This window comes from Neopelma chrysocephalum, unplaced genomic scaffold (assembly GCF_003984885.1).
Source record: "Neopelma chrysocephalum unplaced genomic scaffold, ASM398488v2 Primary Assembly neopelma1_367, whole genome shotgun sequence".
Lineage (NCBI taxonomy): Eukaryota > Metazoa > Chordata > Aves > Passeriformes > Pipridae > Neopelma > Neopelma chrysocephalum.
The window spans coordinates 252,262-265,106 of NW_020898031.1; the positions used below are offsets into that span (position 1 = coordinate 252,262).

Genomic DNA, 12,845 nt, shown 5'->3' on the forward strand with positions numbered 1-12,845 from the left:
GTGCCAGATGACAGCAGAGATAAGTGTTTATGAACCTCAGGCTTTCAGATAAATGAACCCAAAGCAAACCTTGAGCTTGCTGGGCTCTGCTTCTCCTCACCAGGACGATGCTGAGGTGTCTGAGGTGAGACCTGCAGGGTGGGATGAGCTGGGGGAGCCAATCTGAGCAGAAGCTGACCTCAAAATTCATCCTAAATCCCTTTCTTATGAATAAATACCCTCTGAGACGAGGTCTCTGAGCAGCTCATATCTGAGCATTAGAAGCAACTTGCTTGGGGTGGGGTTTTTTTGTGGGGTTTGGGTTCTTTCGTTTGCTTGTTGTTGTGTTGGGTTTTTTTTTGGTTTGGGTTTGTGGTTTTTATTTTTTCATAATAAAAGGGCAGCTGTTGTGCTAAACTATTACTGATAGTTTACTGTTACTGAACTATTACTGTTGAGTGCTCTGCAGAGGTTTGTGGAATACTCTAAAATATCTTTATCACATAATATATGCATATATTTAAGATTTAAATGTGTTGTATCCAGTGCTATTTTTTCAGATGTTTAACACAGATTTTGACGTTTTAATGGACTGCTGTAGACGTTCCCAGGAATATCTGCCTGAGTTCCAAGGGTTTATTTACCACTGGAGCTTTTAATGGAAATGCAAAATCATTTCTCTTCTGGGCAGCACACATTCCATTGCAGGCACATCAACAAAACGCCAAACCCACATAAAATTCAAAAGCTGCAAGTGTTCCAAAAGTGGTGAGAGCCTGTTTGACACAGGTTTGGGTATTTATGGGGCTGTGCACACACCGGAATGGGATGTGGAGGATAATGGGGCTGCAGTAAAACACCCCGGCAAAGCAGGCTCTGAGTTATGGCCTGCAATGAATCCTGCCCTGCTCACAGACAGCAGAGGGGGATTGCTAAATGCAAACAGCCTGCATTTGTACAGGTGCTCACACAGCTCTTGTGTCTGGAATAGCAATATTTGCTCTACCTTTAAGGGGTATTAGCTCCGAGTGCAATAAATGGCTTTCATTTCTCACTGAAGACGTTTCCCTTCCCAGCCTGAGCTGGGGGGTGTGCAGGGGGTCTCAGCTGTGATTTATCTGTTGGTTAGATTTAGGGTTTTAGCTGCTTTTAAGAGCAATCTCATAATTTCATAGCAAAGATTGAGAACTGTGCAAGGTGAGGGTGACACAGGAGCTGCTGGGCTGGACTGACCCCCCAGAACGTGGTGACCTGGTCACAGGTCTCTTCATTCTGCAGAACTCCTGCTCAGCTGAAGCTCTTTTGTTGAACCTGGGACTGCTCTGTAGAACCATTGCTGAATATGCAGAAACAGAGCCTCAGATCTCTGGCTCTGTTCATGTTCTGGGTGAGTGAGGAATAAAAGGGCAGGGGGTTGCACAGGCCTGCAGGTCCACGAGCTGGGGGAGCTGGTTGTGCAGCTCAGGGTCATGGTGAGCTTTATTTTTTATTTTTGCTTCGTTAAAATCTGCTTTTTAAAAAATTATTTAATAATTTTAAATTATTTTAAATTATTTTAAATTATTTCAAATAGTTATTTCATTATTTAAAAAGCTGGGAACATCTGCAGCAGTCCAGGTGCCTCTTCTGCTGACTCTCTACATTTTGCAGCTCTTGAGAGCATTTTATTCCCTGCTCAGGTGTCCTTTTTTTGGGCAGCACCCCTTGGATGCTCTCTCCATGGTGGAGGCACGTGCTGCCTTCCAGGCAGACGAGGGAACTGTGGACGCTGTTTTCTTCCAGCAGCAAAAAAATGTTTGTTTCCCTTCTGAGATTTGACTTGTTGTGAATAAATCAATACAGCCAGGGGGGTACCGAGGTCATGAAATAGAAATGCTGGAGCAAAGCACTTCTGAATTAGATTGCTGAAATGAAAAGAAAAAAGAAGGGAGATAACTTTGTAGTTCCCCTGAATAGATAATTCCTTTTTATACAGACATGTGCTTTGGGGCTTTTCTGGGTTTGATGTGCTGCTTTGCAGTGGTGTGTGTTTTTCTGGCCCTGTTTTCAGAAATGTGCTTAATTTTGAATGCTTGAACATGAAAGGATAAGTTATAAGACTTTATCATTATGTTTATAATTATGCAGATAATTGTGTGAGAGGGTCCTACAAGGATTTGGAGACTTCACTGTGATGTAGGTTTTGACTGAAGGATTTGGAGGAGCATCAGTGCAAACAGCTTTAGGAGAAACCACTGAGTTGTGAATCTGGTGTTTCAATTTAGTTTTCAGTGACACAACGTAAATGTTACACATTTGTTAACTAACAATGTATTTCTTTAAATGCAGAGTTTGAGGTTAATTGCTCTCTCCAATATGTACAAACCCGTGAGTCACTGATGGATCTAAAGGATGTTTCTGTTGGTGAGAGCTCCCAATTACTCCCTTGAAATTATCATATCTGAAGGGCTGCTAACGAAAAAGAGCAACATCATGTCTTAAAGATCCACCAGAGCTCTTGAGATCAGTCAAATCACAGCCTTGTTTGCTGGGATGGCAGAACAGGCTTTGGTTTCAATTACTGCAGAACTTCCTGTGATGATTTTCTTATCTCCAGGGATTTCCCATGGATGTGGTTCTGCCTATCAGGATGCCACGTTGGCTAAACACTGCAAACAGTAGTGTCAATAATCTTATCTAAAAAGGGCTTTTTTTTTCAGTGTCAGCAGCACTTTTCATTACTTTCCAAATGTCTGGGCATTGAAAGCAGGGAAAACCTCAGTGGTGTGGCACCGGGAGCACCTTCCCTGCCTTGGGCTCTGTTTCTGCCCATCCCAATCCACAGGGAAGTTCCTGATCCACAGGAAACATCCAGTGTGCTCTGCCTGTTTTAGGGTAAGACCTGGGGGTCACTCCACCCCCTCGGGTTCTGAGTTATTCAGACACAGAAGCTGCAGTTGAGGCTCAGCTGCTCCCCCTCCACTGCTGGGCTTTGCAGCCAAAGGACCAGGATTTGAGCCTCCCCAGCATCATTTATTGCTGCTTACCATTAAAAGGTCCTGTGTGTGCACTGCCCCCCTGGAAAGCTCCCATCCCATCCCACCTAATGACCTTGGGGTTCATTAGTGCTGATTCACTCCTCGTTTGTGCATGGGGATAAAAACCAGTTAATGTCAGACACCGATTCCTCCAAAAATAGGAATAAGGGTAAACTTCTTTGGGATCTGATGATGTCTTTAACAATCAGACAATGTACCATTAGCAGTGGCATATTTAGCAGTGGATCTTCATGGCAGTGATTTAAAATAGCCCGTCTGAGTCAGCTCCTTGCCCACCTTTCCCTCTATAAATTGATACCCACGTCCAGGCTGTCACCTCTCCCATTATCCTGATTCTAATTTCATTTTGACTCACCCCCTCCCATGTCAACCTGTGTTCCCTTCTCTGGGTTTTCCATCACTAGCAGTGTTTGGTTGGGGTTCCAGAGCACACAGACAGAGCTCAGAGGATGAGCAGTGCCCTGGAGCTGCCACCAGTGAGCATCTTCTCTCGTGGCTTCCCTTGCTGGTGAGGGTTTGTGCAGCCACATAAAGGGAGATAATAGCACAGAAAATGGGTATTAGCAGCACTCAAGTTTTCAGATGATCCCTCTTGCAACAGCCAGGTACATCCCTTCAAAGCAAACGTTCCTCTGAGCTTCCCCCAGCACGACCAAGAGCAGCCCGGGCTGATTTATGAGTTAGTCAGCGTGTCAGATTTGTGTAATGAGATTATACATTCAATCTAATGAAGGAAAAATATGCTTACCAGCCCAGTATGACAGCCCTGTGATTAAATGATTGGGGAGCAGTGTTCCCTGGCTGGATTAATTTGAGGGATGCAGCAGGTACAGCTTGACCTGCTTCCCCTGTTTGCAGCGCTGGGCTCGGGGATGGATGGGGGCTGATTGTGCTGGTGAAACCAGGATGGGATCATAAAGGGGATGTTTGTATCCACCAGACTGGCCTTTGTTTTGGGTTAAACTCCCACAGTGATTTAGTGCTGCTTGTTTGAGTCCTGGGGAGGAAAGGAAAATAAAAGGAACAAAGATTGTGCCCTTTAAGGCATCCCTGGGGCTCCTGCCCTGCCCATCCTCACCCAGCCCAGCTGCAACACTGAGCAAGATTTCTCCAGCTTGAGTTTTTAGGAGCAGGAGTGTCCTGCTAGGTCTGAGAGGGAGGTAAGGAGGTGTTTGCTGCTTTTCCAGCTGAGAGGGAGACTGTTAAAAACCGGGATCTTGATGATGCTACAAGAAACCTTTGTGTTGTCGTGAGTCAGGTGTTGACCTTTCCCATCTCCAGCTCCTGAAGTGTTTATCTTGCATGGAGAGAGCAATTGATTGTCTCTTGAAGAGGAGCTGACATTCTAACTATATTATCTTTGATATATATGTACTCTGGGGATTGACCACACGAGAAAGTCAGATGTTGTGCTTAAAGGGCAGGAGAGGATAAGCCAGAAACAGGGGCACTGAGGTCTTTTGTCTTCTGACCTGCCAAGTTATCACGTGTGCCCACAAGAGCTGAGGGCTGCATTTGCTGCTGGTGGGTTTGTATCCTCAAACAAGATCACCAGAAAGAAGCAGAAACTGAGTCCTGTGCAGCCAGGTCCTGGGATGTTCGAGTCACACTGAGAAGCTGATGAAGAATTAGTGCATCAAACCATTTCAGAGCCATCCCTGCTCTCTGACCTGCTCTCATCTTCGAGGTTTAAATAATAAATGTTAAAATAAATAAGTCCGATAAGTTTGGTATTAAAACCAGCCAAGCAAAAGTAATTTCTGCTGCTGCAAATAGGAATGTTCTTTAGTCTCACAGGAGGTTTTCCAGCTGTGCAGCCTCCCTCAAACCTGGCAGAGCAGCAGTGATTCCCAGCCAGGGGAGTGTTGTTTCCTCCTCTGGGAGTTGGGTCGTTTTGCTCCTGGAATTTCATGGAAAGGCCAACACTGTGCTGGTCAAAGGGGGAAAAAAATGCTCCTGTGGTCTCACAGTGGGGCTCCAAAGCAGCTCAGATTTTTGGGGTGTAACATTCTGTTCTCGTGGAGGCCACGAGTGTCACCCCTGGGATGGGCAGAGGTTTAACCTGTGCCAGGAGACAGAGCCGTGGCTGAGGTGGGATGAGGTTTATTTCTGAAGGACAAGAGTTCCCTAACACCCATTGTAATCTACGTGGGATGTGGGGTATGAGCTGATTTTACTGTGATAGTGCTGTAAGCTGGTCTTTGATAATTGCTTTCTGTAATTGGAACAAATTTCTGATTATGCTAATTCGGCTGCTGCTGCCACCCAGCTCGGAGGGGCTGAGTTAATCCCCATCTGCCCCTGCACTGCCTTTGGAGATCATTCCCTGATTAGCCTTCCTAAGAAATGACGGGGGTATTTTAATTCTGAGCAGATTGAATTTCAGGAAAAAAAAACCCCAGATATCTTTATACAAACTTATGGTATGGTACAGCAGGTTTTAAGTCTGGTTCAATATAGAAACATTTAAGATCTTCAGATCTTAAAATTCTTAAAAAGAAAAGGATATAATTCTGTTACAAGCAGCTGTGTGACCTCCACTGGTGACAAAGGGAGGGGAGTTAAATGCTGATGAGTTTTGAGTCTACTCTTAAGGGGTTGCAATTCAGGCCCCTGCTGCTCATTTCAGTGTGGAGACATTGCAGATGCTTTGTTGCCTTTATTTTCCTTGCTTGGTTTGTTTGTATTTGTGTGTGGGCTGGATTCTTCCAAAGGTCACATCCCTGCCAGTGCCACCCATCTTCTGTCACCACGAGTCCTTTAAATTTATCGGTTCATCCCATGAGTTCATCCCTTAGTTCTCCATCTTTGAAATCACCCCCCTGCCGAGGCAAAGGCAGGGAATGGCTCGGAATGAGGCTGGTTTTCTTCAAGGGAGGGGGAGGCTGAGTGAGGGGAGTGTTGGCAGTTCCATCCACTCCGGATGAGAAGGAGAAGGCGCCGCGTGTCCCTCGGAACAAACCCTGGTTTGATCTCCCGTCTCAGCACTTTGGTGTTTATGTTCTGTCTGTTTAATGTTCCCCCTTTGCTGTGATCATCATTCCTCTAAAGGCTTTGCTTTAGTGTCAGTGGTTTTCATTCCCCAAACCTGGCAGTGCCAGCAAACACGGGAGCAGAGTGTGCTCCCTCCTGGAACAGCCCGGAGTGTGTGACAGGAATGGGGACACTCCTGTCCCCAAAATCCCTGACCTGATCAGAGCCAACATGCAAAATTCATCAATGCACTCGTGACACAGTGAACTCTGGGAGTGCTGGACGTGTTTGTCATTGCTCTGAACATTTCTCTGCACATTAAAGTGGTTTCGGTTCTGAGCGCGACCATCGAGTTTCTGTCACTTGATTTATGCTCCTGTGGCTGCTCCATAATTTAAATTGCATTCCTAATTTCTGTGCTGAAACCCCCTTGGACAATTAGGATTAAAGTTAACTGCAGAAGGGAGACTGAGCAGCAAACAGATTCCTTGGCTGTTCCGTGCCTCAGAGCAGAGGAAAGTGGAATGTGCTCCAAGAGATGTTGTTCAGGGAAGGGTTTGGCACTGCTGGCACAGGGGAGGTGTCCCTTGGCTGGGGGAAGGAATGGCAGGAGTCAGAGCTGGATGCTCTTTTACCCAGATGTGTAAAATAACTGTTTAAGTCCATGGTCCTGGTGTGGGATAAAGTGCCCCAGACCCAGAGTCTTTCCCAGGAGAGTCTCCAGCCCCGGTCTGGGACACGGGGGGATGGATCCATCCCTCCCACCCCTCCTGTCCCAGCCACCCCACCCCAGTGATGCTCCTGGAAGGGGAACCTGCTGCCTGGCACGGGCTGTAATTGGCTTTGCTGGTCAGCTTTTGCAGCTTTGTTTATAAACTGGAAAATCCACAAATTGCAGACCATCTGCGCAGAGCAGAGTGCTAATGAGTGCCTGTAGCTACCAAATCCATAAGCTCATTACCATGAACTTCCAAGTCCTTCCACAAGTTACTAAACGAGGTTATTCATCTGAACTGAGCTGAGAAGGGTATTTGACTCCAGGGCCCAGCCATACCTCCTTCAGGTCCAGAAAAGCCATTAAAATAACTCACATATCTTCAGTCTTTGAGTGGAATCAGTTGATTTTGCTTCTATTTTTAATTTTTCACTTCTGTAAGAGCAGCTTGCTGTGCCTTAGCTATTTGTTTCTAATGTTTCAAGTGGAGAAATGCCTTGCAGATGATTCCTGGGGCTGCTCAGAGACATGTTGGTCGGTGAACTCGAGAAGATGCATTGAAATATATTATACCCAGCATCTCATGGTGTTCATGTGCCATGACAGCAAACATTAATGGTCTCTGTTTTAAGGATGTTTATGGAAATTGGGAATCTGTTATGATTACTTGGCTCTTCTGCTGTCTGTCATGTCAAGCAATTTTGTCTGTAGTGTCATTTCAGTGTCTCTTTACTGACACTTCAGTGTCTCTCGGTTTCTTCTCAAAAAAGTAGAATTAATAACACTTCCTATGTGCCATCCCAGCCTAATATGAACCTTAACTGGCAGTTGTCCACTTGTTTGAGCATGTAAAGCACGGCGCACCAAGAGCAGTGTCTAAAAACATTTCTTATTCTCCCCTGGTTGAGATTTTCCTCCGTGTTCTTTGAGCAAAGATCTGAGTTACCAATCAGAGGAAGCATTAACGAGATTAATGAGGTGATTAGCCCAGGTGCTTTCGTTTTGAGAACCTCCTCCAGGTTCTGCTCTGCTCCTTCCCCGTGCAGGTGGAGTGGCTGAAGAACGAGGAGCCCATCGACTCCAACCTGGACGAGAACATCGACACCAGGGCCGACCACAACCTCATCATCCGCCAGGCGCGGCTCTCGGACTCGGGCAACTACACCTGCATGGCTGCCAACATCGTGGCCAAGAGGAGGAGCATGTCTGCCACCGTGGTGGTGTACGGTCAGTGCCAGGGCTCCCCCTGGGCACCGGGGTGTCGGGGCTCTCCCTGCTGCAGAACCCCAAATCCCAGGGCTGATCTTCCCATCAGGAGGAGCTCCCCCCTGGTGGGATTTGTTGCTGGGTGTCTCCTGGCACGACCTGAGGGTTGTTTTGTGGTTTTGTTCCTCAGTGAATGGGGGGTGGTCGTCGTGGACAGAGTGGTCCAACTGCAACGCCCGCTGCGGCCGGGGCTGGCAGAAACGCTCCCGGACCTGCACCAACCCTGCCCCCCTCAACGGGGGGGCCTTCTGCGAGGGCATGTCCGTGCAGAAGATCACCTGCACCTCCCTCTGCCCCGGTGAGTCCCCACGGCGAGTGTTGCATTGGCTGGGACGGCTTTTGGTGCCGGGCAGAGCTGGGCTTTGAGAGCCCACCGAGGAGGGAAGGGGGAAATACTCACAGCCCTGCTCAGGCTGGAGCTCAGAGCCCGGTGTGGCACCAGTGACAGGCACCCGTGGCTCCTTGTCCACGCTGTGATTTACTGACAGAACACTCAACAACTGGCTCAGAGTGAGAAATCCTGTAACTGGGGAGTGTGGGGGGGATTGGAAAGGGAGAGCTGATTTTGGTAACAGCAGGAAGATAAGCACAAAAAACTTACGATAAGAACTTCACTTAGAAGTGTTCTCTAGCTGGGAGAAGTTTGCTTTCAATGTACTAAACGTGGGGTTACGGGGGAGGGACGTGGAACAAGTGTTCCCATGGGACCTGGAACTACAGGGAGCTGATGCTGGTTTTCCTTTCCCTGTCTCCCAGTGGATGGCAGCTGGGAGGTGTGGAGCGAGTGGTCTGTGTGCAGCCCCGAGTGTGAGCACCTGAGGGTCCGGGAGTGCATCGCTCCCCCCCCCCGCAACGGGGGCAAGTTCTGCGAGGGGCTGGGCCAGGAGTCAGAGAACTGCACCGAGGGGCTCTGCATCCAAGGTGAGCTGGGGCCGAGCTGGGATGGCCTGGGAGAGGGGGCTGGAATGGGAATGTGGCACCTGCTGTGACGAGGGAGGTGGTTCCAGGGGGCTGTGGGTGTGAAGCTGGAGATCCGCGGTGGTTCCGGAGCCGCCGGGTTTGCCTGGCACTGGGTTTGCCTGGCACTGGGTTTGCCTGGCACTGGGTTTGCCCAGGAATGGTCAGATGACTCTAAAAATCCAAGCACAGGGGGTTTGCAATGTTTAGCTGTGGCCACCACAACCTGCCCCACGGGATGTGCCCCTCAGCCTCCTGCCTTTCCTCCTGCACCGACACGGAACCTCCCGGGGCAGGAGCTGCTCGAGGGCAGAGTTTACTCCATTTGTTGCCTTTAACACAGGAGTTAAATACAGGCAGATCTGCAGCTCCCTGGGAAAGGATCTGCCCTTCATCTGTGTCTGGAAAGCATCTGGCACTTGGTGGCTGTTACTATCAACAAACAAGTGGGAGCCAGGAAAGGAGCCCTGCAGCTGTGGCAGGGCTGTGCAGGGAGGAATTGGCACCTTTATTCCAGCCCTGAGCCTGTGGAGGGACTGTCACCTCGCCAGGGGGGATGGCAGCCGTGGGAGCAGTCAGGAGTGCCAGGGCTGAAAGATGTGAGCAGGAATAAGTCTGCTTTTGCTTGATTTTATATTTAACTGGTCCCCTGTCTTTGTTTCTGTGGTCCTGTGTTGCCCTGTCTTTTCTAAACAAAATGAACTTTCTTTTTTGCCCTGACATTTTAATATTTTCCTGATGGCAGAGAGCATCCTGTGTATTTATTCAGGCTTTCTTCATTATTCAGAGATGCTTCCACCTGAGACCTTAGCTGAGATCTGGTTGGGTTTTGGTGGGAGGGGGTACCCAGCACTCCTGCTGTTTGTCTCACACTGTGATCACTCGAGGGTCAGTCTGGCCCTTCTCAGGTGTCACAGAGGGGTCACAGGATGCTGCTGAGCTTGTTGCTTGTTTCTCAAGACCACTGTGATATTTACTGCTAATTCCAGCAGTGCATTCCTGGGAGCTATTCCAGGACAAAGCCCTCTGAAGCTTTATTATATAATCAAAAAATCCACAGGCTGGTCAAATGAAATGAGAGGGTCTGTGTGTTTGGGGTTCTGTTCACAGATGTGGCACCAGGGCAATGTTATTTTGGTTTTTTTTATTTTTTTTTTTTTTAATCATCTGGTGTCTGTGTTCCCTAAAGCAAGGCTGGTTTTCATGGTAGGAAAGATAAAAGCTGCCTTGTGGAATTCCCAGAGGGGAACTCTGTATGTGTTGGTGCATCCATCCATCCCTGTGCCTTTGTCTGGGTACCCAGGGGAGCTGGCTCAGCTCTGCCCTCTGAGCTCTCTGGGTTTCAAACATCTCATCCCCTCCTCTGCCTGGGCCAGGCAGTGCCAGGGAATGTCCTGTGGAATCACAAAATCATGGAATGGTTTGGGTTGGAAGGGACCTTAAAGCTCATCTCGTTCCACCCCCTGCCACAGGCAGGGACACCTCCCACCAGCCCAGGTTGTTCCAACACCTCCATCCCTGCTCCAAAAGCTGTGTTTCCATATGGATTCAGCTGGACTGGAGTGTTCAGTGTCTCCTGGTTCTTCCCCCACCAAGTGTGATCCTGTTTCTCCTTTATGGGTCGAGCTGCACAGGTACACTTGTGTCAGATTATTTTTAGGACTGTAATTGCTTTCTCAGCTAATAGGAATCGATGCAATTACCCTATTTTTTAAAAATCTTTTTTTCCTCCCTGCTCATCTTCCAATATGTGCCTTTCCTGCTCTGCCTCTCCTCCCGTGGGGAATTGTGGAGGAAATGCAGCACTGTGCTGCAGAAAACTAATCTCTTGGAGGTTATTTATCAGGCACAACTTGTTAACTTTGTTCCTTTCTTGAGGCAAAAATAGAAATGAGACCTTCCTTTGGTTAACGAATAAGAACTGGAATGAAAAAGTGAGGATGAGAGTGGAGGGTGCCAGGGAAGCATCGGGGGGATCCTGAGCTGGCAGAGGAAACCCTGATCCTTGGGATGGATGTTGGAGTCAAGGAAATGGGGATAAAACAGGGGCAGCCCTTGGGTTCTTTGATCCCTGACGGGAGGATTTGGGAATAACCCAAAGACAACACAGAGGAACATCCCTGTCCTCCCTTTGCTCCTTGATGCTCTGGGTGGATCCTGATGGTCCAGCCCTGGACTGAGGAGCAGCTGGAAGTGCTTTTCTCCCAGGGAATTTCTTCTCCCACTTGTAACAGTTGGATAGACACAAACTTGGACACAAAGGAAGAATTATCTGGGGTTTGATCCATAGGAAAGATTGCCAGGGCTGCCAGGCTGGGAGGGAAATGGGGATTGACTCCTGCAAAGGTGGCTTTGGCTCCACACAGCCCCAGGAACTCCCTGGTTTCTTGCACATTTGTTCTTCCAGTGTTTATTCCCTCCCAGTATTCCCAGTAGTGTCCTTATCCATGGTGGAATTCTCTCTTGCAGAGCTGAAAACTTTTTCTTTGCCTAATAAAAGAGAGGGGTGTTTTTTAAGAGCTTTTTTTTTTTCTTGTTTTACTTTTATCTGTTTGCTTTAAAGTTGGTTTTTTTTTGACCTTCCAAACCTATTGATTTCTTTTCCCAGCGCCCAGAACAGAAACAAACACTTGGGCCACAAACAGCCCGACCCCAAACGTGTGTTACTGATGCAGCAGAAATCCCAGAGAAGTTCACTTCCCCTTTTCCAACCAGCCCTGGGTTCCTTTGTCAGGCTTTAGGTTATAAATGGTAACTGTAATTATGACAAGGGAGACAGAGAAGCCTCATTTTTGAGAGCTGCAGGCCTGATAAAGCCAATTTTATCCCATATTTGCATATGTATGGTGGTACATTGGTTCTGTATGTTCTTATATGCACATATAGATGTGATTATTGGGGTGTGTTTAGGTGCATAAATATGGATATACTTTACATTTTTGTATTTTATGAGTTACTTTTAAAGTATCCATCACTCACCTTTCCATATATCAAACACACAGAAGTCATTAATTCTGAACTGACTCTTTGTCAAGTGATCCACTGCAAGGTATTGAACTTCCTTCTTGCTGAGATGTAAATAAATAACAGCATCCAATAGAGCTAATTCAAATACTCGAATTAACCAAGTGAGAAATTACTGCAAAGAAACATCCTGAAAGAGATTTAGAAAAAAATAAGATGAAGAGAAAAATATGGACAACATAAAATATTCATATTGTCAGCAAATGAGGAGAAAATGTTTCATTTATAGAGTGAGACAGAAGCAATATAGGAAATAGATATGCTCCATATAAATTTATTAAGTGCAACTTTCTCTCTCTCTCTCTCTCTTTCTCTCTCTCTCAGATAAAAAACCTCTTCATGAAATAAAATCCCAAAGTAAGTTGTTTTTTTTCTCTTGTAAATATGATTTTTCTCATCTTCTCTGCCATTTGGTTTATTTGTTTAGGATCTAAGTGCCACGGAAGGTTTTATAAAAGGCTTTAGCATCTGCTGAAAGCGTCTTCTGAGCACCTTTGTGATCATAGGCTTGGGTCTAAAACCAGAGAGGTGATCACTCCTTAGCAATTTGTGTCTGACTGGGAGCCCTGCCTGCAGGAATGCTTGTCCTGGAATGGATCTCCCGAGCCCTCCTGATTAGAAAAAAAGGAATTAATAGAGGAGTTTGGTTTTTCTTGCTCCAGATCTGGTTCCACTCCTGGCTCTGACCTTGCCCAGCTCCCTCCAGCCTCCCTGTCTCACCTGCTGAAGGGTTTCCTGTGTCCAGAATGTCTGGTCACCCTTTCTGGGCTGCTCTGGGGGGGTCCCTGTCCTGCCCCCCATCCCTGCAGCCCCAGCTGGGGGTCTGGGCTCTGCCCCAGGGAACAGGGGATGGGATGGGATGGGATGGGATGGGATGGGATGGGATGGGATGG

The 12,845-nt window shown here is 47.4% G+C and overlaps 1 protein-coding gene across 2 annotated transcripts in view; it reads left to right on the forward strand.

Annotated features, from left to right (window-relative positions):
• The window catches only part of UNC5D (unc-5 netrin receptor D), an 89,032-nt gene that overhangs the window by 56,196 nt on the left and 19,991 nt on the right, over nucleotides 1–12,845 (forward strand). The window contains exons 5-8 of one of the 2 annotated variants that reach the window (XM_027706343.1): nucleotides 7,752–7,932; nucleotides 8,102–8,269; nucleotides 8,728–8,892; nucleotides 12,277–12,309. In XM_027706343.1, coding sequence (XP_027562144.1) covers nucleotides 7,752–7,932; nucleotides 8,102–8,269; nucleotides 8,728–8,892; nucleotides 12,277–12,309 — 547 coding nt within the window. The remainder of the gene's footprint in view (nucleotides 1–7,751; nucleotides 7,933–8,101; nucleotides 8,270–8,727; nucleotides 8,893–12,276; nucleotides 12,310–12,845) is intronic. The other variant, XM_027706344.1, reaches the window with a different exon arrangement.